Here is a 24935-nt window from a genome sequence, read left to right on the forward strand (position 1 = left end):
CGTGCTCTCTGAGAGGGTTAAGACACAGGGATGCCAGCTCTGGAAGCAGAGCAAAATCCCCCAAATCTGAAGTTCCTCTTCTAGCCTCGCCCAGTGGCCTCTATCCTGTTGGTTTGTGTAGCCTGAGCGGGGAATATAGCTCTTCAGCCCCCTGCTGCTTCTTGGCTCAGCCTCTGAGTGGCAGTGACCTCCCAGGTCAACTACTGCCCTGTTTTGTTTTCTTTTTTTGGTTTTTTTTTTGTTTGTTTCTCTCCCTTCATCCCTGACTGGCTGCCAAGTCCTGCATCCCCAGCAGTGAAAACAGAACTTGAGATCTAGGCCTCTTTCTTTACAGACAATGCTGGGTGATCTGGTGCCCCCCTGAGGTCGATGCTGGAAAGTGCAATTACTGTCTGAGATTTTTTTTTTTTACCTCTTAGCTACAAGCAGAAACCACCTCCACACTTTTCTATTCGATCACTGCTAAATTATCTACCTCAGCTTTTGTTAAATTACATGCATCACATGAAAGAGCTCAAAAAAGAAATGCTTAAAAGACTGCTAATGAGAAAGCAGGAAAAGAAAACCCTAGAACATTAGTAAGAAGTTATTCAAACAGAGAAAACTGACATCATCCAGGATGTGAAGTTAATTCTTCAGTATAATCTTTTATTAAAGGGGAGCTGTGTTTGGAATTTTGTGTAAAAGAAGTTTCTTTTTCTTTTGGAAGTGGCTATGATTGCTATCTGGAGAAATGAAAACAAGAATGCATCTTATCTCATATGAGGGAGGTCAAGCAGGACACTGAGGTATCTGCATGTTTATTATTCTTAAGCTCTTATTAGATCAAGAACTACTTTTTCACCCTATCTTTATTGAGGTATACTTGACAAGATAAAGAACTAATTTTAAGGGCACTATGAAGAGAATACCTGGAGTGTTTCCTGATTTAAAATCTGAATAAACAAAACCAACCCCCCCCGCCCCACCCCCGCACTCTTTCGTGGGCAAATCTCTAGATCCCGCTGGAGGGGCCAGCCAGCGAAGGATCAAATGGGAGGGCATGGGAACCAGGGTATATCCCGGCCCTGGCATGCAGCAGGGCAGCCAAGCACAGTGCCACCCAGCCAGCACTTTTCATTCAAATGTGGAATATAAACAATAGCTTTCTGGGCTCCACAAACAGAATTGTAACTGGAAAACATAACATCCTTCTGATTTGGGGCCAGCCTTGGGAAACCAAACAGTGCCAAGAAAGCTGAATAATTAGCAAGTGGCTTTCACTGCTTTTGGTGACATCAGTTTTTAAGGTCAGGTCTGAAGCTATGGATTAGGTCTTCCATTGCCTGTTCTGTCAAGGGACACACAAGACCATCTGCTTTTGAAAAGTGTCAGTCTGCTCAGTAGATGACAAACTGAGGTTAATACCTTGGTTTATTTAGGAGCACCAAATGTGGCAGGTGGGCATGTACTTGGGAGAGGTCCAGCCCACGAGAGCCAAAGGGTGAGTCTCAAAAGTAAACAGGTTTTGAAAACTTACTTTTTTTTAGAAGTCAAAAACATATACATGCACTTAGAATTCAGGTGATTATTAGGTTAGTGCCTTATTATTCATAGTCTTAATGGAAAATACCAAGCCTCGCGTCCTTGAGAGGCCAAAGAACATTTGGGGACATTATTTCACTTTGTACAACCTGTACTACACTTTTATCTTTTGTTTTTGCAACATCTTGGTAACTATAGAATTTCTAGGGCTAATTCTGGATAGTCCCAAGAGATGGAAACATAATTAACAGTGCTCCATATAAAATACAAGTTATGTAGACCATCACACTTTAATTACTCTCAGAATCCAGCTCTAATGTAATAGGCATCGAGTTTCTTCTGGAGGAAAGTACCGCAGTCCTGTGCTAGCTGAGTCTTCAAGATCTCTCTGATACTTATGCACGGTCCTGTCACTGTACCAAGATACTGTGCTATGATAAATGAATCAGATGATGCAATTAGGAAGCACGTTCTTCAGGTTACCCTTCCAATCACTCAGTCACGTCACAGGCTTATTCCAGCCTGCCTAGTTTTTTGGCTCAGTATGCCTGAGGAGAGCAGCCCACGCCAATCAAGGACTTGCAGCTCTGTATTATAATTACCTCCTTGAACCATAAGGCACAGAGGGGTTACATCCTGCCAATGCCACAATACATTAAACCAAATAACACCCTCTGGAATCCCCCCTTTAACCATAATGGAAGCTCTGAATGTCTACACACATGATCCTGATAAATGCTCTTGGTAAATCAACTGACTTCAAAACTGTTTGGGGGAAATCATTTTAAACTGTAAATTGGAGACCGAAGGTTATACAATGCGATGTTTAATGGGAGCGCCTGCTCTCTCTCTCTCATACACAGTATCCTGTGTTTACTGAAGTGCTGCTCAGGCCCTAGGGCCACAGGGAAAAGGACGCAAAGAGGCTCAGAGAAGAACCACAAGGTTGCTGAATCAAACCAACTTAGAGAAGTCGATGAAACTGGAATTTTTCTATAGGGAGAACACTTAAAGGAAATTTAATGAGAACATTGAAAGCAAGAAAATAGCTCAGTTACTATATTTTGCCACTGAAAAAGGACCAGAGAAAATTAAATTACAGCATGTATATTTAAGTTAGAAATAGATTTACCTGATAATAAAGGTAATGTTTTGAATGGGTTGCCAGGGGCTTCTAAAAGCCTTTGTTTATACTGAATTTTATTATATAATTATTTTTATATAAAGTGCCTTCTTATTTTTCACCATAATATGCAACTCTTTTGAATGATGAGGTCAAGGAGAATTTTCCTAAAAGTAACTCTCTTTGGGCTCTCTCAGACTTTATACCGATCTTCTTTTCTTTTTTTCTATCAAACACTATAAACTTCTAAATCAGTTGGGTTCTATTTGTGCCAGCTAACTTGCAGATGAAAGCATCATGGCTGTTGGCGACTACAACACTATCCATGGTCACCTGGGAGGCCCCAGAATGGGAAGGCAAAGGGGAGCCCAGGAAACAGAGAGAAGGCAAGCACAGCCATGGTCACACACGTGAGCTGGTAGGGACTGATCAGGACCTAAAAAGAGAACTGGGATATTGTAAGAAGGCAGCAGATTCAGTTATGATTCTCTTACACAGCCTCCAATTTAAAAGAGAAAGAAAAAAACCAGGAAGTTCTAAGTGAATTAAACAAATAGAAGGTGTTGGAGGGGGGGCTGTGCAAACTCAGCCAACCTCAGTGCACTCTATGCAGAGACTCACCCGCCCCCGCAACACACGCCTCAGCTCAGCAGGGAGGCACGCACTCTCCTCCGCCCAGTTTCCTGAACACCAACATAAGATCTGACGGTTCACCATCTCCCTCGAGCTAAGTTTCTCCATCTGTACAATAGGAAGCAAATCTCTGCCCCATATCTCCCCTAGGTTACAAAAGCTAATGAGAAAAGATGTTAGAGCCCACTGAGGTTCCTGTAAGAGGCCCCAGAAGCATGACACCTCCTGTAGTTTTTTAATTGTTTTTTTCAGAGTGCGTTGGTCTTTATTCCTGTTCTTACAAAAATGCACATAAATTCCAGAGCTGCCTCCCACAGAGGGAAAGCATCCCCATTGGTCGCTTCCGAGGACTGCCTGAGGGCCTGGGCCCCTGACACTGGATTAGGCAATGGGGCCCATTTGGCCCACTGAGCACCCGACTTCCCAGGCCTGAGAAGTTCTGAGTAGAGGGGAGACTGGCAGCCCCTGAATGGAGGGAGGGTTCAAGGCTGGCAGGCTGACACCAAAAGAAAACTGACAGAATTCTCAGTTGTTTTTGTTGTTTTAACCATTTTTCTGGGGTTTTGTTTTGTATCTTTTAAGTATTTTATTTTTCCTCTAGTGAAGGGTTAAAAGTTTATTTTTTGAATGCTTTTCTTTGTTAATTGATCCCTCCTATTGTTCATAAGATCCTCACTTTTTAAAACTTAACTTTTCATGTGGAAATGAGAAATACTGTTTTAAAAAATTTGTTGTCCAAATGTCAGGTCAATTCTTGTGAATATGCAATATAAGGTGCAATGATCAAGTAAATCTTGAAGCTTGCCTTTTTTTTTGCCCGTGCCACTCAGCTCGTGGGCTGGTGGGATCTTAGTTCCCTGACCAGGGATTGAACCCGGGGCCACAGCTGTGAAAGCACCAAGTCCTAACCACTGGACCACCAAGGAATTCCCTCACCTTATTTTTAATACATGCTCTAGGTATGCAGAAAAGCCCCCTACATTAGGCATTTCAAAAATAAAATGTAGATAGATGATTATTTTAAAAGGTGCCAATCGCTCTTTAGTTTACATTTTTTTCCACTTGTGCTGACTAAAAGAAATGATACCCAGCATCGTCTTTAAGGATTTTTCTCCTCATCAAAACCCGGCACATACCAGCAATGAATCTTTCATAAAGCATTCGATCCTCTTCAGAAAATTTCTCTCACTGGAGATAAGCTTTTCAAAAAGATGCAGCATTGTATTTTCAAGGCTGGGAAGGTGCCGAAGCCAGAGGCAGAGTATAGCTGACGTGGGGAGAGAAATCTTCTTCCTTTCAGTAAGAAATAAACAAAACTTTAATATAAATGAGTCACTGAAAAAAGAAGCAACTGACAAAGGATTAATCTCCAAAATATACAAACAGCTCATGGAGCTCAACATCAAAAAAACAAACAACCCAATTAAAAAATGGGCGGAAGATCTAAATAGACATTTCACCAAAGAAGACATACAGATGACCAAGAGGCACATGAAAAGATGCTCAACATCACTAATCATTAGAGAAATGCAAATCAAAACTGCGAGGTATCACCTCACACCGGTCAGAATGGCCATCATCAAAAAATCTACAAACAATAAATGCTGGAGAGGGTGTGGAGAAAAGGGAACCCTATTGCACTGTTGGTGGGAATGTAGATTGATACAGCCACTATGGAGAAAAGTATGGAGGTTCCTTAAAAAACTAAAAATAGAACTACCATATGACCCAGCAATCCCACTACTGGGCATATACCCTGAGAAAACCATAATTCAAAAGGACACATGTACCCCAATGTTCATTGCAGCACTATTTACAATAGCCAGGACATGGAAACAACCAAAATGTCCAATGACAGATAAATGGATAAAGAAGATGTGGTACATATATACAATGGAATATTACTCAGCCATAAAAAGGAAAGTGGGTCATTTGTAGAGATGTGGATGGACCTGGAGTCTGTCATACAGAGTGAAGTAAGCCATAAAGAGAAAAACAAATATCGTATATTAACGCATATATGTGGAATCTAGAAAAATCGTACAGATGAACCTATTTGTAGGGCAGGAACAGAGATACAGATGTAGAGAACGGACATGTGGACACAGTGGGGGAAGGAGAGGGTGGGTCGAATTGGGAGATTGGGTTTTCATAGATACACTGCCATGTGTAAAATGGATAGCTAGGGGGAACCTGCTGTATAGCACAGGGAATTCAGCTTGGTGCTCTGTGACGACCTAGATGGGTGGGATGGGGGGGTGGGAGGGAGGTCCAAGAGGGAAGGGATATAGGTATACATATAGCTGACTCACTTCATTGTACAGCAGAAACTAACACAACATTGTAAAGCAATTATACTCTTAAAAAAAAAAAGTTCAAAATGCAATAACAAATCCAATCTGTGACTTTTTTTCATTATGGTCATAGTAGCAGTTAATATTTATAGTATCAAGGAATATGTACCAAGTATCCCTTTGCAAATATGCTTCCACTTCAACTCAAGAAAAAAAAATGCTTTCAAAAAGGACAAATAAATATATAGTGAAGAAAGAAAGAGAGTGATAAAAAATGTGATGGAAAAAGGCCTTGAGATATCCAGGTAAATGCAGTCCCTAATTTAAGAAACAGTTATGTTTGAAAGTGCATCATAATGGTTTAAAATGTGGAGTCAGCCCTGGGTTTGAGTCCCAGAGCCATCACCTACTCACTATATGACCTTGGGAAAGTTACTTAACCTCTAAACCTCAGTTTACTCATCTGTAAAACAGGCCTACCTCCCTCCTAGTGTTGTCAGAAGGATCAAATGCAATAATAACACATGTACAGTGAGTGCTTAGGACAGTTCTTGGCACATAGTAAATATTTAATCACTGTATTTGTAAATCTGTTGAAAATTTTCTTTAGTAATAATTTCATAAAAGGTGGTTGGACTGGTTGATCCACAGCATGATACACTATAGACCCTAACCATTTTGTATAGTTACATTTCTATAGGATAATGTATTTGGAGATTCCTCCTATGTCAGGTCAGTGAATCAGGGATTCTACTTCTCCTGGGAGGGAGCACTAGGGGGACATCTGTCTAACTCTGAGCCACCAGCAGGGGACCCTCCCTGTGAATGCTGAGCCTATTCTGGCCTGGTGGAACTTGGCTTTCTTCTCTCGGCCCTGCTTTTCCAAGGCCTCCTGCCCTTTCACCTGCAGGAACACAGAGAGCAGAATGCTTTTCCAGGTTCTGCTAAAGATGTTTACTGCTTTTAATAAGAAAAAGGAAAGCTGGGGACACAAAGGTTTCCCATTACCCAACAACCCCTTCAAGGTCTTTCCCTTCACCATCACTTCTGGGCCATTTCTCTGCAGGAGCTGGCATGAAGCCCAGGGAATGGGTACAGGGGCAGGAAATGAATAGGCAAAGACACAGGGTAGCAATTTCTAGTAGTTTCTTTTTGTTCTTTTCCCATAGCCTAACTCCTGTAGACCTTGTCCTAGATTAACTCTGGGGCAAGACTGGAAGAGGCTGAAGAATTGTAGGGTCTGTCACAGCAGCAGGCAGAAGGGCAGAAGAAAGGGAGGGAGGCATGGCCCTCATCTGACCCTCTTTATAACTCCCATCTCACCCTGAGCTTCAGCTCTTCTGGGAAGTCTTACAGGACCCCCTTCCCTCACCTCTCCATACCTGGCAATGAAGAACTGCCATGGTGCCCCAAACTCGTATCACCTGGCACATTCTGGGGCCACACTATGGATGTCCTCTATTGTGGCACCAGTGCTTTGGGCTGCCATTCCCATGCCACCACCCCTGTTATACTCGATGGCAAGGAGCTGGTAGTCACGCATTCAAGGAAGATGACTAAGCACTTCCCGTGTGGCACTCAATGTGCTGGGTGCAGCCCAAACAACTGGGAACAAACAGACCTAATCTGTACCCTTAGCGGTTTAGGGCCCAGTGGGAGGTATACATACATATATACATACACACACACACCAAACTGTGATAAAGGCAATGAAGGAAAAGGACAGGCTGAGGAAAAAGAGAATATCAGGAGGGGCCCAATTTAGATCAGGTGGTCAGGGACAGTCTCTCCAGTTGAGTTTAGCTAGAGACTAGCTTGGTGGGATAGGCAAGGTGAAGAGCGGTGGGAAGAGCACCTCAGCAGAGGGAACAGCAGCTGCGTCAGAACAGAGCAAAGGTGAGGCGGCCTGTGATGAGGCTGTGCAGGACCACAGGCAAGGCAAGGGTCTGGTGTTTTATTCTGGCCCAGAAGGTTTTTGTTTTTTTTTTTAATTTATTAATTTATTTATTTTTGGCTGCGTTGGGTCTTCGTTGCTGCACGTGGGCTTTCTCTAGTTGCGGCGAGCAGGAGCTACTCTTCGTTGCGGTGCACGGGCTTCTCATTGCAGTGGCTTCTTTTGTTGCAGAGCATGGGCTCTAGGTGCGTAGGCTTCAGTAGTTGTGGCATGTGGGCTCAGTAGTTGTGGCTTGCGGGCTCTAGAGCGCAGGCTCAGTAGTTGTGGCGCACGGGCTTCATTGCTCCACGGCATGTGGGATCTTCCCGGACCAGGGCTCGAACCCGTGTCCCCTGTATTGGCAGCTGGATTCTTAACCACTGCGCCACCAGGGAAGCCCTGGCCCAGAAGGTTTTAAACAGAGGAGTGCCAGGATCCAATTTACATTTCAAAGATCACTCTGATTGCTGCATGGAGAACTCAGTTCAGAGAAAAGAGTGGGTGCAAATTTCCAGGGGGAGCTGGTGATAGCTTGGACCTGGGTGGCACTGGAGAAGGAGAGGTAATGTATTTTAGCAGTAATATCAAGAGATACTGGCAATGAATTCGATGAGAGCTGGTGAAGATGAGGTAGGAATCAAGGCTGTCGCAAGTTTCTTGAGCTGTAAGATGGATAGACATACCATTTACTCAATGGAAAGAAGGGAAGAAAAGATTTGTGAAGGACTTACTGAGAGCTTAGTTTGGGGTGTGTGAAGTTAGAATGTCTGAGGCACAATCCAACAGAGGTATGACGTAGGTCCTTGAATATCCAAGTTGGAAGTTCTGGGGAGAGATCTGGGCTGAAGATCTGTATTAGGGAGCTGTCAGCTGGCATGGAGCAGCAAGAGAATGGAGGAGAACTCTGAGGGACAGAGGTCTGAGTGGGGAGAGGGCCCAGGTCTGTGCCCCAAGGAGTTTCAACAGGTAAAGGAAGAGGTGGAGGAGCTGCAGACAGAAGGAGGAGTGCCAGACAGACAGGAGACACAGAAGCAGAGAACCACGCCACCAAGGAAGAGAAGGCCAGTCCAGCTGTGACCAAGTCTGCTGAGAGGCTGAGGACATGCGGAGGGGAGCACGAGCACTGCATCGGGCAGGCCCTTTGTGACCTCCCCAAGAAAAGTGTTGGATGGGGATGGAGTGACGGAAGCTGAAGGCAGAGTCCATGAGGAGAAGAGTGGAAGTGCAGCCAGCATTGCAGACTGGTCTTCAGAGGTATGGCTGTGCTAGGAGTGAGTGACAACAGGAAGCCACACAGGGGGTGGTCTTGTGTGTTCCTGAAAGGTGGTGTTTTAGGCTGACTGCTAATGGGCCGGATGAAGAGGAGATGGAGAGGCTGAAGGACCAGTAGCTGCCATTTATTAAGGTCTCACCTGGAACAATGCTAAGCATTTTACTTGTATTTTAATCCTCATAACAACCCTACAAAACAGGTATCATTATTATCCTTATTTTTTGAGGTTGGAGAGGGACCGAGGACTCACAGCCACGATTGGAACCTAGTAGGTCTGGTGCTGGAGCCAGTCCTCAGCCTCAAGCCATATATAAGCCTCTCCACTCTGCAGGCAGGAGAGTGGAGGATGCTGCTCAGAAGCTGGGGCCTGGTGCAGGGGTGAGAGCAGACAGTTTTCCCGGGTGAGCCAGATGCCTGGACCCTGTGTTCACTCCCTTCAGTGTCTAGGGAAGTCTTTTCAAAAGTCCAGGCTATCAGCCAATTTTAGCCACATTAACAGACGCCTGGGAAGGGATTTCTGTCCAGCTTTCTTGAGGAAGAAGAACACCCCTTGGGAGTAGGGAGAGGGTGTCTGTAGCCTCTGTCTCAGAGCCAGAAAGCCCCTGGGAGGCAGGGAAGCTCTGAGGTGCACGGGGAAGAACTTGGCCGCACAGTGGCTCCTCCCTTCCCAAATAACACCTGCTCTCATCACACCTTATCTTTTTTGAGGATCTATGTGAAATAAATATGTACATCATTAGAAAAGTTTCTCACTTCAGTGAGAGTTCTTCAGAGGCAGTCCCATTCCTAAGCCCTCTGAGCAGCAATATGCACAGTGTAATTTCTATCATGAGGTCATGGTGGCCGAGTGATGCCCAGTGCACAGAGGCAGGAGCTGTTAAGAATGATGAACAGTAGATAGATATGAACAAATGTAAAAAGGAAGCTAGTGTAAAATGGTAGTTCCAGCAAATATCTGAATTAAAAGATATTGCTCAGTTACAAATTTACATAAGAGTTGCATAAGTTCTATATTCAAGTCAGTAAGTACATAATATTTTTGTTCTATTCTCAGACACAGTTTGAAAAATGTATATGTTAACAATTGTCTTTTTATTACCCTTGATTCATAGCACACTCTACTAATTGCTGTAAATGATTAAATCTATGGGCTCATGTTTAGTATTTGAATCATCTATTAACAAAAAAAAATCTATTTTTCTCTAAAACATCAAAGACTTAACTACAATTAATCTTGGATGAAGAAATTACCAAAGCAACATGATCTTAATATATTGCATAACAGAATTTGGCTGGACTGTAAATGTAAATTATATATAATTTACATTATATATAAATTATGTCTCAATAAAACTAGGAAAAAAGAAGGCAAATTATAAAAGAAGAAGTGCAAATGGCCAATAAAAATATGCAGATTTTCAACCTTATTAATAGTATAGAAGGGTAAACTAACACATCAAGGAGGTATCATTTTTTCATGCTCACATCAGCAAATGTTTAGATGAATGATAACATCCAGTGCTAAAGCAGGTATAGGATATGGGTGTTCTCAGAAGTGGGACAGGGAATGGCTTTGCCCTTTTGGTTAAGTCATGTGATACCACCTAATAAACTGTAAAATACACATATCCCTGGTCATCATAACCATACTTTTGTGAATCTGCCTGGCAGAAATAAAAGCATTAGTTAGAAGGTATTTATTGCAGCAGTATTCTGAAGAAAAAATTAGAAACAACTTGAATGTATCCATTGACAAATAGCTAAATAAATTAAGGTCCATTCATATCAGGAAATATGTTTCTATTTTATAATGAATTGGATCTGTATCCCTTGAGGGATACCCAAGATATGTTGGTTAAAAAACAGGTTCCAGAGTCATGTGTATGATGCAATGCTGTTTTTCTTTTTGTGTTTTTTTAAAAAGCTTATTAAAAAAAGAGAGAAAATTGTTTCACATAGATTTCTAATGTTTACAAGAGTATAAGGTATGGTTACCAGAAGTACTACAGTGTGATAAGGAGGGGATAATTGACAATTTCTGTATTTACTTCTGCATTGTTTGACCTGACCTGATAAAATGTATATATTTCTGTGGAAATGTTAAAGAGCCAATAAAGTAAAAAAAGAAAAACGTTTTTAGGGACACTGAAAAATTTCATTCTGTTCAACATGTGTTAGTTACAGAAACTCTAAGGCTGTCCTCTTCCTACTTTGTCTATAGTTATTCCATCCATCTAGCTTGGATACTGATCAAAATGACAAATTCAAGAAAAAGAGATTAAGATTAAAAACTTGGCTCTCCAAAATTCCTACCTAATAATCACAGGAAGTTTTCTGCATTATAGCTGTTTTATAATTTCTGACACAGAGCAGGAGAGGCCTGGACAGGACACTCTACCCTGTCCAACATCTCCTGCTATTAGACTCTTTTGGACAGATGCCTCCTGGACATTTAAAAAACTGTACTTTGTTTCCCCAAATACTCAATTTAGTGAGTTAGTTGTGTGCCCCATCCTCTTGAAAAAAGATGTAATTAGGTAAAGAAATTGGTCCAGATGCTTATTAAATAATTTTGGCTCCAAATGTTTTTTATAGCTATAATACAAAACCAGAATATGGAATTCAATACTTTGCAAGAGAGGTTCTGGAGGGCGGCGATCATCGGTAGGGAACGTGTTCTAACACTGTCTGAGAGGTAGAGGAGAGAAAGGAGCTTCCTTACTCAAGAGGAACGCAGGCAGTGTTCCATCTTTCCAAACCAGAAAGAGATCAAGGGCTGCCTGGGCTGCTGGAGTAGCCCACAGAAATCAGGACCAACTTTTTTGGAGAACTACTTAATTCCAAGGACCCGGAAAGAATATTCTCTACTACATTTCAAAGGTGAATTTCCATGAAAACTTGATCGAAGAAGTATATCAAATTTGAGAAAACTGTGCCATTGTTATCACTTATATGTGCAGAGAAGTCACTTCTTAAAGCAAAGAGCAGCAACACCAATCAAAGGAAATGTACAAATCCAAACATACTGGACTGTCTATTACAAATCAGTATCAGCAGGTTTTTACTTGAAAAGTAAACTTTTTCAATAACTAATTTTGTGATATCTTAGTAAGATTTAAAAAAAAAAGAAAAAAAAGAGGATGCCAGGATAGACAGAAATGGGAGTATTAGTTACTACTACTGCTTTGCTAACTTTTTGTCCTTGGTATTACACTAGCTTTTCTTCGTTTAGACATTCACCTATACTGACAACATTTAAAGCCTGATTTTTCTTTCTTTTTTTTTTCTGGCCGTGCTGCACGTTTTTCGGGATCTTAGTTCCCTGACCAGGGATTGAACCTGGGCCCCAGCAGTGAAAGCGCCGAGTCCTAGCCACTGGATTGCCAGATTTAAAGCCTTAAAGCCTGATTTTTTCTTATCAGAGCTGAAAAAACACAAAACTAGAAGCTTGGTTGAAGGTTAGCCTTTTCTTGTAATTTATTTTTTTCTTATTTAGCATCTTTGGAGGCTGTATTAGCTTTTTAAGCAATGGAAATTTAGCTACATCTGGCCTTAGTTCAGTGATAATTTCATTAGGAGGAAAAGATATAAGCTTGAGAAAACCTAATAAAATATTATCAAAAATAATATAATAATTATTAAAGTCAACAACAATAATAACAGCAACAAGCTAACAGTTATTGAGTATTTATTTTGGGTGCCAGGCACCGTGCTAAACATTTTATAGGCACTGGACCCATTTAAATATGTTCCAGTGTGCCTGGGACAGGTTTGTGTCTGTTATCCCACCATAATTATAATAGGTACATCTTTTAACTCTCAAAAGTGTCACGGTCTACAGTTTATAATTGTATGGTCACCCTATTTGACACTCACAGTTACTGCATGAGGTCAGTTGCTTGGTCAGTCACACACCCACTCTTTCTTTCATTTGTTCATTGGCTCATTCATTCCAGTATGTAGAAAAAATTCTCCAACTAGTCATCAAACTTCTCAATATTTTTGAAGCAATGGATTTATGTTTACCTTAGAGGCCATGTCATGCAGAATTACTTGTACTCCACAGACTTATGAAAGGATTGCAGCAGCCCTCCCAGAAAGGTTTTACACAATGTGCAGCCTGCAGGTGGCTATTACGGCAACCCCAGGGATAGACTTAAGGAGTTAGGTTTGACTTTTAAGCCAAGAAATTATAAAGTTCCTCTAGGTTATCTAAACTGCAGAGAGGAGCAAGCATCTGCTGTTTAAAAGAAGACAGGCTGCCCATTTCTGAAAATACATGACTGTATTTGGAAGCCAAGGCCAAAGACACCCAACCAATTGTAAACCAGATGAAATTCCACTGGTGATTGTGGTAAGCAAATAGTTGGAAGGCTAAACACAGGGCAGGGCACCTTGGTCAAAGAAAGTACGTGGTTTCTAAATGACCACGCAGCACATCTGAGGAACTCTTTAAGGGGCTGGGGGAAAGGGGGGTACCAGTGCGGAGGTGGTAATGTGAATCAGCCTCCCCGTGTCAACATGTGGCTGGGATGCTCTGTCTATGGGAAAGTGTCCATGGAAAGGCTCCAGCCCTTACGCCACTGCTTGGGGAACTTGCTGAGCTGAAGCCATAAGAATTGGACAAGTTGAAGACCACCCAGCATTTCTCGACAGTCTGTCCCCTGTGGATTAGCAGACATAATTTTCCAAACCAAATAAATTTTATTAGTTACTGAGGGAGAACATGCTATCACAAGTAAAATAAATAGCAAAGGAGTTCAGGCCTACTCATGGAACGGCTACCCTCAGCTTTCCATCTGAGCACTGCTGGTCGAGGAAGAGTGGCTCTTCTCTAAGCAGGCCTCCTTCTTGCCAGTAATTTCTGCAGCAGCTTTGTGGGGTTTCACAGAGGATGCCGAGGGGCATTCTCCTTCTCATTCCCTTTAATTCAACTCTTGTTGAAAAAGTAAGACTGGAAATACAAGTTGTTAAGACCATATTCTTCAGTAAAGTATATTACTAAATAAATCAGAAATAAAGCTACCAAGGTGAAATGCAAAGAGCATTTTACTTAAAAGTAAATACTATGAATAATTGCTTTGGAGGGTAAAAAATGAAATTTGCTGGGGTGAGCCACTAGAACCTGCAGTGTGTACTCAGGTAAATGATGTGACAGACACATGCATGTGGAGCACACTTACCACATTATACAGACTTTCAGATTGATTATTACCCAATATCTTACATAAATAACAAAGAACTGATCAGACTCCTCAGGAAGTTCAGACTCTTGGATAAATTTTGACATAAGTTTAAAGTAGACAGAAAAAAAGACTTCATATTTTTAACCATGAAAATTATGTTCTGACCTTTTTTGAAAGCATCAAATAATTTAACATTCTATATATCTCTTTCTAAATCTTACCTTAACAAATTCCTGAGTTATAACTTTCATAAAAAATGAAATTAAAATATACATTATAATTTTTAGGAATTATATATGAAAAACAACAAATACTCTATTGGTAACTACTTCTTCTGAAAGAATGATGGCAGCTTTGAGGTTGTTCACTTTCCAAATGTAATAAATCAATTTGAAAATGGGAAGAAGATCTACTTACTACAGCATAAATAAATAAATGAAACCATTAGGAATAAGAAATGTCTAAAACCTATATGTGAAAAATATGTAAAAGACTCCTTAAGATCATAAAAGTAAACCTGAACAAAATGGAAAGACATAAGTGTTCTTGGATAGGTGGATAGAAACCCTTAACATCATAAAGTTGTCCATTCTTCCTCGGTTAATCTACATATTTAACATGAGCCTCCCTCCAAATAACATGAGTTGACTTTCCGGGAGCTAGACAAATTGGTTTCAAAGTTTACTTGAAAGATAAGACAATCAAGAATAGCCAGAAAAACCCAGAAAAAGAAGAGAAATGAGTGGGAAATAGCCTTACTTTATATTAGAAAGACTCTGTTATTAAAACAAAGTGGTACTGATGTGTAAATATATGATAGGCCAAAGAAACAGAACAGAAAATAATAAAACAGGTCTAAATGCATACAGAAATTAAGTACAATTCAATCCACGGATAAGGAGGGCTAACTGTACTACCAACTGTACTCTGCCATTTTATATAAGGGACTTGAGCATCTGTGGATTTTGGTATCCACGGGCGTCCTGAAACCAATCCCCCATGGATACTGAGAGATGACTGTATATGACTAAGGGAGCATCTAAAGTCAGTGGAGGGTTGAGGGGGGCGAATGCACCCTTTATCACACTCAAGGTGGTAGGATGCTCTGTAACCTGAGAGTGGGGAAAAGCAACAAAATTACTTCAAGAAATAATTTGCAAAACAAAAGGAACCTATATATTGAAAGATTTGTGAACCCATCAACCAAATGCAATGTGTGGACTTTGGACTCTTAATTCCAGAAAACCAAACAGGAGAATTTGTTCTCTGCCTAAATACGTGGTGATGATGATGAATCAGTGTCAATTTTAAGATATAATAATGGTACTGTAGTTAATGTTTTTAAAAAATGTACCATACAGAGACTTCTGGTTTCCCATTCTGCATGTCAGAAGCTTGGAAGTCACCACTTTGTCCTAACAAAAGTAAAAAGCAGAACAGACTGAAAAATCAACAACTCTTCTTGCATCCTTAAGAGAAGGGAGGACACAGGGCAAACCTTGGTCCCCAAGACTGGAGATAACAGGTAAGCGAATACCGGGAATCATGGCTGACTGGAGCAGAGATCCACAAGTAGAAACCACCACAGGCACCAGTGCTGGGTAGGAGAACCTGAACTGGAATTAGCAAATGGCTGGAGAGTCAGTGTGAACAACTCTGAGAGTTAAAAACTCCAGTGGGACTCAGTCCTAGAGGGGCCCCCACAATATTGTGAGATTTACCTCCAGGAGTTCCCACCAGGTTCACATAGTAAATATCAGAGAAAAAGTCACCCCTGCTTTAGGCAGAAAGACGGGAAAGGGAATCACTTTTAAATACAACAGAGCTCTCTGTTTTTCTTAACAAGGCCTGACCTCAGGAGTATTATCAGAGCCTAACTGACCAGGAGGAAAGGAAATAACCACTTCCAGACAGCTCTAGGCATACTATCCCACTTAAGAGGAAGAAAAAACTGAGAAAAACTTATGAAGTTCCCAGTGCAGAGGCACAGGCTCACTGAAAGACTGAGACCTAATCATAAGACTATAGAACACTTCCTCTCCCCTCACATCTCACCACCACATTACAAAAAGCCTATTTACAGCAGTTCCTTTTACGTAGTATACATCTTGTCCAGCTATTAAGAAAAAAATTACTTGACATACCAAAAGGGGAAAAAAACACAATATGAAGAGACAGAGGAAGAATCAGAACCAGACATGGCAGAGATGTTGGAATTATCAGACTGGAAATTAAAAAGAACTATGATTAACATGCTAAGGGCTCTAATGGATAAAGTAGACAGCATGCAAGAACAGATGGGCAATGTAAGCAGAGAGATGTAAATACTAAGAAAGAACCAAAAAAGAAATACGAGAGATAAAAAAACACTGTAAAAGAAATGAAGAATGCCTTTGATGAGCTTATTAGTAGATTTGGTGGGAAAAGAAATCTCTGACCTAGAGGATATATGAATGGAAACCTTGAAATCCGAAAAGCAAAGATGACAAAGACTGAAAAAAACCAGAACAGAATTTCCAAGGGATGTGGCACAGCTTCAAAATACAGCATATGTGTAATGGGTCTAACAGAAGAAGAAAGAGAGAAAGGTTCAGAAGAAATATTTGAAACGATAATGACTGAGACTTTTCCCAAATTAATGTCAGACACCAAATCACAATTCCAGGAAGCTCAGAGAACACATGCAGGATTAATGCCAAAACCCTACACCTAGGCATATCATTTTGCAACTACCAAAAAAAAAAAAAATTAAAGATAAGGAAAAACCCTGAAAGAAGCCAGAGGAAAAGAAATATCTTACCTATAGAGGAACAGAGATAAGATTACAACCAACTTCTCAGAAACCATGCAAGCAAGCAGAGAGTAAAATGACATATAACAGTACTGAGAGAAAAAACCCACCATCTAGAATTCTGTACCCTGTGAAATTATCCTTCAAAAGTGGAGAAGAAATAAAGGCTTTCTCAGACAAATGAAAATTGAGAGGATCTGTTGCCAATACACCTGCTTTGTAAGAAATGTTGAAAGAAGTTCTTTAGAAAGAAGGAAAATAATATAGGTCAGAAACTCAGAACCACATGAAGAGCATTGAAGAAGAAATAACTGAAGACAAAATAAAAACTTTTATTTTTCCTATTCTTAATTGAGGTAACAGATAATTGTTCAAAAATAATAATATGAACAATGTATTCAATTATGTATGTTTATCTGTATGTATATGCTTACGTATGCTCATATGTATGTGAAACGAATGACAGCAATGATATAAGGAACGAGAGGGAGGAATTAGGATTATTTTGTTATTATAAGGTATTCACACTACCTGTGAAGTGGTGTAGTGTTACTTGAAAGTGGATTTGGATTAGCTGCCGATGTATATTGCAAACTCCAGGGCAAACACTAAAAAAGGTAAAAAAAAAGAAGTGTAACAAATATGCCAAGAAAGGAGATAAAATGAGATCACATAAAATGTTCAATTAGAACCACCAAAGGCAGAAAAAGGGTAGAAGACAAAAAGAGGAACAAATAGCAAGGACAACAAATATAAAGCAGTAATAAATATAATAGATATTAGTCCAACTATAACAATAATCACTTTGAACCTCAATGGTCTAAATGCATCAATTAAAAGACTGAGATTGACAGAGTGGATCAAAACAGGACCCAACTATACCTTGTCTACAAGAAACCTATGTTAAATATAAAAACACATATAGATTAAAACTAAATGGATGGGACTTCCTTGGTGGCAAAGTGGTTAAGAATCCACCTGCCAATGCAGGGGACACCGGTTTGATCCCTGGTCTGGGAAGATCCCACATGCCGTGGAGTAACTAAGGCCGTGTGCCACAACTACTGAGTCTGCTCTCTAGAGCCCATGAACCACAACTACTGAGCCCTCCTGCCACAACTACTGAAGCCCACGTGCCTAGAGCCCATGCCCTGCAACGAGAAGCCACCACAATGAGAAGCACGCGCACTGCAATGAAGAGTAGCCCGCGTTCACCGCAGCAAGAGGAAGCCAGCGCACAGCAACAAAGACCCAGTGCAGCCCAAAATAAATAAATAAAATAAATTAAAAAAAAAAAAGACAACAACTAAATGGATGGAGAAAAATATACCATGCTAACACTAATCAAAAGAAAGCAGGAGTAGCTATATTAATTTCAAATACAGCAGACTTCAAAGCAAGGGAAGTTATCAGGAATACAGAAGTTCATTACATAATGATAAAGGGGTTCAATTTTCCAAGAAGATATAACAATCCTTAACTTGTATGTGCCTAACAACAGACTGTCAAATTATGTGAGGAAAAAAACTAATAGAAGTGTAAAGAGAAATAGATGAATCTACTATCATAGCTGGAGACTTCAACATCCCTCTATCAAAAATGGACTGATCCAGCAGCCAGAAAATCTATAAGAACATAGCTGAATGAAACAAAACCATCAGTCAAGTGAATATGATTGTCATCTATAGACTACTTTATCCAACCACAGCAGAACACACATTCTTCTTAAGCTCACATGGAACATTCACCAAGACAGACCATTCTGGGCTATAAAACATACCTTAACAAATTTAAAAGAACAAAAGTCATATAATGTCTGTTCTCAGACCACAATGGAATTAAATTAGGAATCAATAACAGAAAGTTAACTTGAAAATCTCAAATTATGTGCAGATTTAATAACTTAGTTCTAAGTAACACACAAATCAAAGAAGAAACCTCCAGAGAAATTTAAAATTATTTTAAACTAAATGAAAATGAAAACATAACTTATCAAAATTTGTGGAATACAGTGAAGCAGTTCTTAGAGGGAAATTTATAGCACTGAATATATATTTAGAAAAAAAAGAAATATCTAAGATGAATAATCCAAGTTTCCAACTCAAGTAACTAGAAAAAGAAGAGCAAATTCAATCTGAAGTAAGTAGAAGAAAAAATAGAATTAGAGCTGAAATCAAATGAAAATGCAAACAGGAAATCAATAGAGAAAATAAATGAAACCAAAAGGTGGTTATGGAAAAGACCAATAAAATCAACTAGCCAGGCTAACTAAGAAAAAAAGAGAGGGCACAAACTACTAATGCCAGAAATGAAAGAGGAGACATCACTGCAGATCCTATAGGCATCAAAAGGATAATAAATGAGTACTCTGAACAAGTTTATGCCAACAAATTTGATACCCTAAATGAAATGGACCAAATACTTGAAAGACACAATCTGCCAAAACTCACACAAGAAAAAAAGACTAAATGAGTAGGCCTACATCTCTTAAGAGAAATGGAATGAATAAGTAATAACCTTTCAAAACAGAAAGCACCAGGCTTGGATAAATTCACTGCTGAATTCTACTAAACATTTAAGGATGAAATTATACCAATTCTTTACAATCTCTTTTGGAGGATAGACGCTGAGGGAATACTTCCTAACTCATTCTATGAGGCCAGAATTACACTGATACCGAACGCAGACAAAGATATTACAAGCAAAGAAAACTTAGAGACCAATATCTCTGATGATCATAGATGCAAAAGTTCTCAACAAAATACTAGAATCCAACAATGTATAAAGAATTAAATATCATGCTCAAGTGGAATTTGAGTGGTCCGGGAATATCCCACATGCCGTGGAGCAACTAAGCTCATCCGCCACAACTACTGAGCCTGCGCTCTAGAGCCCACGAGCCACAACTACTGAAGCCCGCGTGCCTAGAGCCTGTGCTCCACAACAAGAAGCCCGCACACCACAACAAAGAGTAGCCACCGCTTGCCGCAACTAGAGAAAGCCCGCACAGCAACGAAGACCCAACGCGGCCAAAAATCTTTTTTAAATAAAAATAAAAATAAAAATAAAATAAAAAAGAAATAAAACTGTCTTTGTTCACAGATTAACTGCTTATCTATGTAGAAAATCCAAAATAATTGATTAAAAAACTGGAACTAATAAGCAATTAGAGCAAAGTAGCAAGATTCAAGTTAAAATACAAAAGCCAATCACCTTCTTATATACCAGACGTGAACAAGTGGAGTTTGAAATTAAAAAGAAGATACCAAGTACCTCCCAAATTAAATAATTATGTATAAATCTTACAAAATATGTACAAGATCTAGATTAGAAAAAATACGAAACTCTGATGAACAAAATCAAAGAACTACCTAAATGGAGGATATCCATGGATAGGAAGACTCAATATTGTCAAGATCTCAGTTCTTCCCAATTTGACCTATAGATTCAATGAAATCTCAATCAAAATCCCAACAAGTTATTTTGTGGATATCAACAAACTGATTTTAAAGTTTATATGGAGAGGCAAAAGACCCAGCATAGCCAATACAATATTGAAGGAGAAGAGCAAAGCTGGAGGACTGACACCACCTGACTTCAAGATTTACACAAAGCTACAGTAATCAAGACAGTGTGATATTGATAAACAGACCACTGCAACAGATAGAGAGACCAGAAATAGACCTAAGTATAGTCAATTGATTTTTGATAAAGGAGCAAAGGTAATACAGTAAAGACTGTCTTTTCAACACATGGTGCTGGAATAGCTTGACATCCACATGCAAAAAATCTGATTCTAGACACAGACCTTATATCCCTCATAAAAATTAACTTAAAAATGGATCCTAAATCTAAATTTAAACCACAAACTATAAAACTCCTAGAAGATAACATAGGAGAAAACCTAGATGATTGAGTTTGGCAATGGTGATGACCTTTTAGATTAAAAAAATATATATATATATACAATCCATGAAAGAAAGAATTGATAAGCTAAACTAATGAGAGAGAGAGAGAGAGAGAGAGGGAGAGAGCTCAAATCTCAAATAAATAAAATTATAAATAAAAGAGGAAACATATTACAACTGACACCATACAAATACAAATGATCATAAGAGACTACTATGAAAAATTATACACCAACAAATTGGACAACCTAGAAGAAATGGATAAATTCCTATAAACATACAACCAACCAAGACTGAATCATGAAGAAATAGAAAATCTGAACAGAATAATTACTAGAAAGGAGATTGAGACAGTAATCAAAACTTGCCAACAAAGAAAAGTCCAGCCAGATGGCTTCACTGGTGAATTCTACCAAACACTTAAAGAACTAATATCAATCCTCCTCAGTCTTCCGAAAAAAATAGAAGAGGGAGAACACTTCCAAACTCATTTTATGAGGGCAGCACTACTCAGATACCAAAACCAGACAAGGATACCACACGGAAGGATAATTACAGGTCAATATCCCTGATGAATATTGATGCAAAAATCTTCAACAAAATATTAGCAAAACAAATTCAACAATACATGATTAAATAATAATAATAATAATAATAATAATAATAATAACAATAATGATTAAAAAGATCACATACCATGACTGATATTGTGGTTTATAATAAGATATGTATTTGGCCTTGGACCCCATTCCTGACACAGAGCTCCTAAAACCCTTGGAATTTCCTAAGTGAAGAGAGCTATTAAGGTGTCTATTGTTACGTTAATGAGGTGACTTTTAGACTTCACCTAAGGGTAGGGGCTGGTTGCCAAGAGAACCAACCATGTGACTAGAGGATGGGAATTTTCAGTCCCATCCCACTGACCTCCAGGGAGGGGAGAAGGGTCTGGAGATTGAATCACTTGTCAATTGAATCGCTTGTCAATGGTTTAATCAGTCATGCCTATTAATGAAGCCTCCCTTAAAACCCAAAAGGATGGTGTTTGGAGAGCTTCCAGGGTGGTGAACATGTGGAGATCAGGGGAGAGTGGCACACCTTGAGAGGGCAAGAAAGCTCTGCACCCTTTCCCCCTACCTTGCCCTATGCATTTCTTCCATCTGGCTGTTGCTGAGTTACATCTTTTTATAATAAACCAGTAATCTAGAAAGTAAAATGTTTCCCTGAGTTCTGTGAGCCATTCTAGCAAATTAATCAAAGCCAAGGAGGGAGTTGTGGGAACCCCCAATTTGTAACCAGTTAGTCAGAAGCATAGGCAACAACCTGGGCTGGCAACTGCATCTGAAGTGGAAGGTGGTCTTGTGCAACTGGGCCCTTTACCTGTGCAATCTGATGCTATCTCTGATAATATCAGAATTGAGCTGAATTCTCAAATAGTCTGCTAGTGTCAGAGAACTACTTGTTGGTGTGGGGAAACCTACACACACACACACACGTTGGAATTGGGTCCAGGGGCCTAATTTGTTGACCAAGTGGGATTTATACCTAGAATACAAGAATGGTTCAACATCCACAAATCAATCAATGTGACATACCACATTAACAAACTGAAGGATAAAAAAAATCTTATCATCATCTCAATAGATGTAGAAAAAGCATTTGGCAAATTTCAATATCCATTTATGATGAAAACTCTCAAAAAAACAGGTATAGAAGGCAAATAGCTCAACACAGTAAAGGCCATGTATGACAAGCACACAGCTGACATCATATTCAACGATGAAAAAGTGAAAGCTTTTCCTTTAAGAATGCCCACTCTTGCCGCTTTTATTCAACATAGTACTGGAAGCCCTAGCCAGAGCAATTAGGCAAGAAAGAGAAGTGAAAGGCATTCAAATCTGAAAAGAAGTAAAACTGTCTCTATTTGCACATGACAGGAGATACACACACAAACACACACACACAGACACACACACACACCCCCTAAAGACTTCACAAAAAAACTGTTACAACTAGTAAACAAATTCAGTAAAGTTGTAGGACACAAAATCAATACAAAAATCAACTGTTTCTAAACATTAACAATAAATTATCTAAAAAAGAAATTAAGAAAACAATCACATTTACAATTGCATCAAAAAGGCTAAAATACCTAGGAATAAATTTAACCAATGAGGTTAATGATCTGTTCACTGAAAACCATAAGACTTTGAGGAAAGAAACTGAAGAAGACACAAATAAATGGAAATATATACTGTGCTCATGGATTGGAAGACAATATTGTTAAAATGTCCATACTACCCAAAGCAATCTACAGATTCAGTGCAATCCCTATCAAAATTCTAATGCTATTTTTCACAGAGGCAGAAGAAATAATCCTAAAATTTGTATGGAAACACAACCCTGAATAGCCAAAGCAATCTTGAGAAGAAGAACAGGCTGGAGGTATCATAATTCCTGATTTCAAACTATATTACAAAGCTATAATAATCAAAACAGTATGGCACTGGTATACAAACATAGATCAGTATACACACACAGATCAGAACAGAGAGCCCAGAAATAAACTCACATATATATGGATCAACTAAGTTACAACAAAGGAGGAAAGAATATACAATGTGGAAAGAATAGTTGCTTCAATAAATGATACTGGGAAAACTGAATAGCCATACACAAAAAAATGAAACTGGACCCCTATCTTATACCAAACACAAAAATCAACTCAAAATGGATTAAGGAATTGAACAAGACCTAAAACCATAAAACTCCTAAAAGAAAATATAGGGGATAAGAATGACATTAGTCTTGGCAATGACATTTTTGATTTGACATCAAAAGCAAAGGTGACAAAAGCAAAAATAAATAAGTGGGACTACATCAAACTAAAAAGCTTCTATACTGCAAAAAGCTTCTACACCATCAACAAAGTGAAAAGGCAACCTACAGAAGGGAAGAAAATATTTGCAAATCATATGTCTGATAATGAGTTAATATCCAAAATATATAAAGAACTCATATAACTCAACAGAAAAAAAAACCCAAACAATCTGATTAAAAAATGGGCAGAGCATCCGAATAAACATTTTTCCAAAGAAGATATGCAAATGCCCAACAGGTACATGAAAAGGTACTCAACATCACTAATCATCAGGGAAATGCAAATCAAAACCAAAATGAGATACCACCTCACACCTATTAGAATAGCTACCATCAAAAAGACAAGAGATAGTAAGTGTTGGTGAGAATGTGGAGAAAAGGGAACCCTTGTGCACAGTCGGTGGGAATGCAAATTGGTGCAGCCACTACGGAAAACAGTATGGTGGTTCTTCAAAAAATTAAAACTATAACTACCACATGATCCAGCAATCCCACTTCTGGGTATATATTCAAAGGAAATGAAAACAGGATATCAAATAGATATCTGCACTCCCACATTTATTATGGTATATTCATAACAGCCAAGATATGAAAACAACCTAAGTGTCTATCAATAGATGAATAAATAAAGATGTGGTATATATATATCTATATCTATATCTAGTTATATATATGCTATATATACATAGTGTGTGTGCATATATATATACACACATACACAAAATCAGCTATTATTTAGCCATGAGAAAGAAGGAAATCCTTGGCTGTGACAACATGGATGGATATTGAGGGCATTATGCTAAGTGAAATAAGTTAGAAAGAGAAACACAAGTATGATATCACTTTATGTGGAATCTAAAAAAGCTGAACTCATAGAAACAGAGACTAGAATGATGGTTATTAGGGACTGGGGGGTGGGAGAAATGGGAATATGTTGATCAAAAAGTACAAACTTCCAGTTATAAGTTCTGAGGATCTAATAATGTACAGTACGGTGATTATAGTCAATAATACTGTATTGCATATTTGAAAGTTGCTAAGAAAGTGGATCTTAAATGTTCTCATCACAAAAAAAGAAATGGTAATCCTGTGATGTGAGGGAGATGTTAACTAGCACTGTGGTGGTAGTCATTTTGCAATATAAAAGTGTACATCTTAAACATATGCAATGTTATATGTCACTTATATCTCAATAAAGCTGGGAAAAAATAAAATGTAATAAATTAATATAAATTCTGATATTTTCTCTTGTGCCTATATGGAAACATAACAAGAAGCAAGTGCATTTTTGCCTTATTTGGTAATAATATTAAACATTTTTTTAAACTTTCCTAAATTTTCTCCAAATTATTGTAGATATAAATATATTTTATGTTTCATATATTTTTACAAA

The 24935-nt window shown here is 39.0% G+C and overlaps 1 protein-coding gene across 1 annotated transcript in view; it reads right to left on the bottom strand.

Moving 5' to 3' along the window:
* FANCC (FA complementation group C) overlaps nucleotides 1-24935 on the bottom strand; it is a 277595-nt gene that overhangs the window by 34078 nt on the left and 218582 nt on the right. The window contains 1 exon segment of the mRNA XM_061199225.1: nucleotides 4417-4573. Within this exon segment, the coding sequence (XP_061055208.1) occupies nucleotides 4417-4573 (157 nt within the window).

This window comes from Eubalaena glacialis, chromosome 9, assembly GCF_028564815.1.
Source record: "Eubalaena glacialis isolate mEubGla1 chromosome 9, mEubGla1.1.hap2.+ XY, whole genome shotgun sequence".
In the NCBI taxonomy this organism is placed as follows: Eukaryota; Metazoa; Chordata; class Mammalia; order Artiodactyla; family Balaenidae; genus Eubalaena; species Eubalaena glacialis.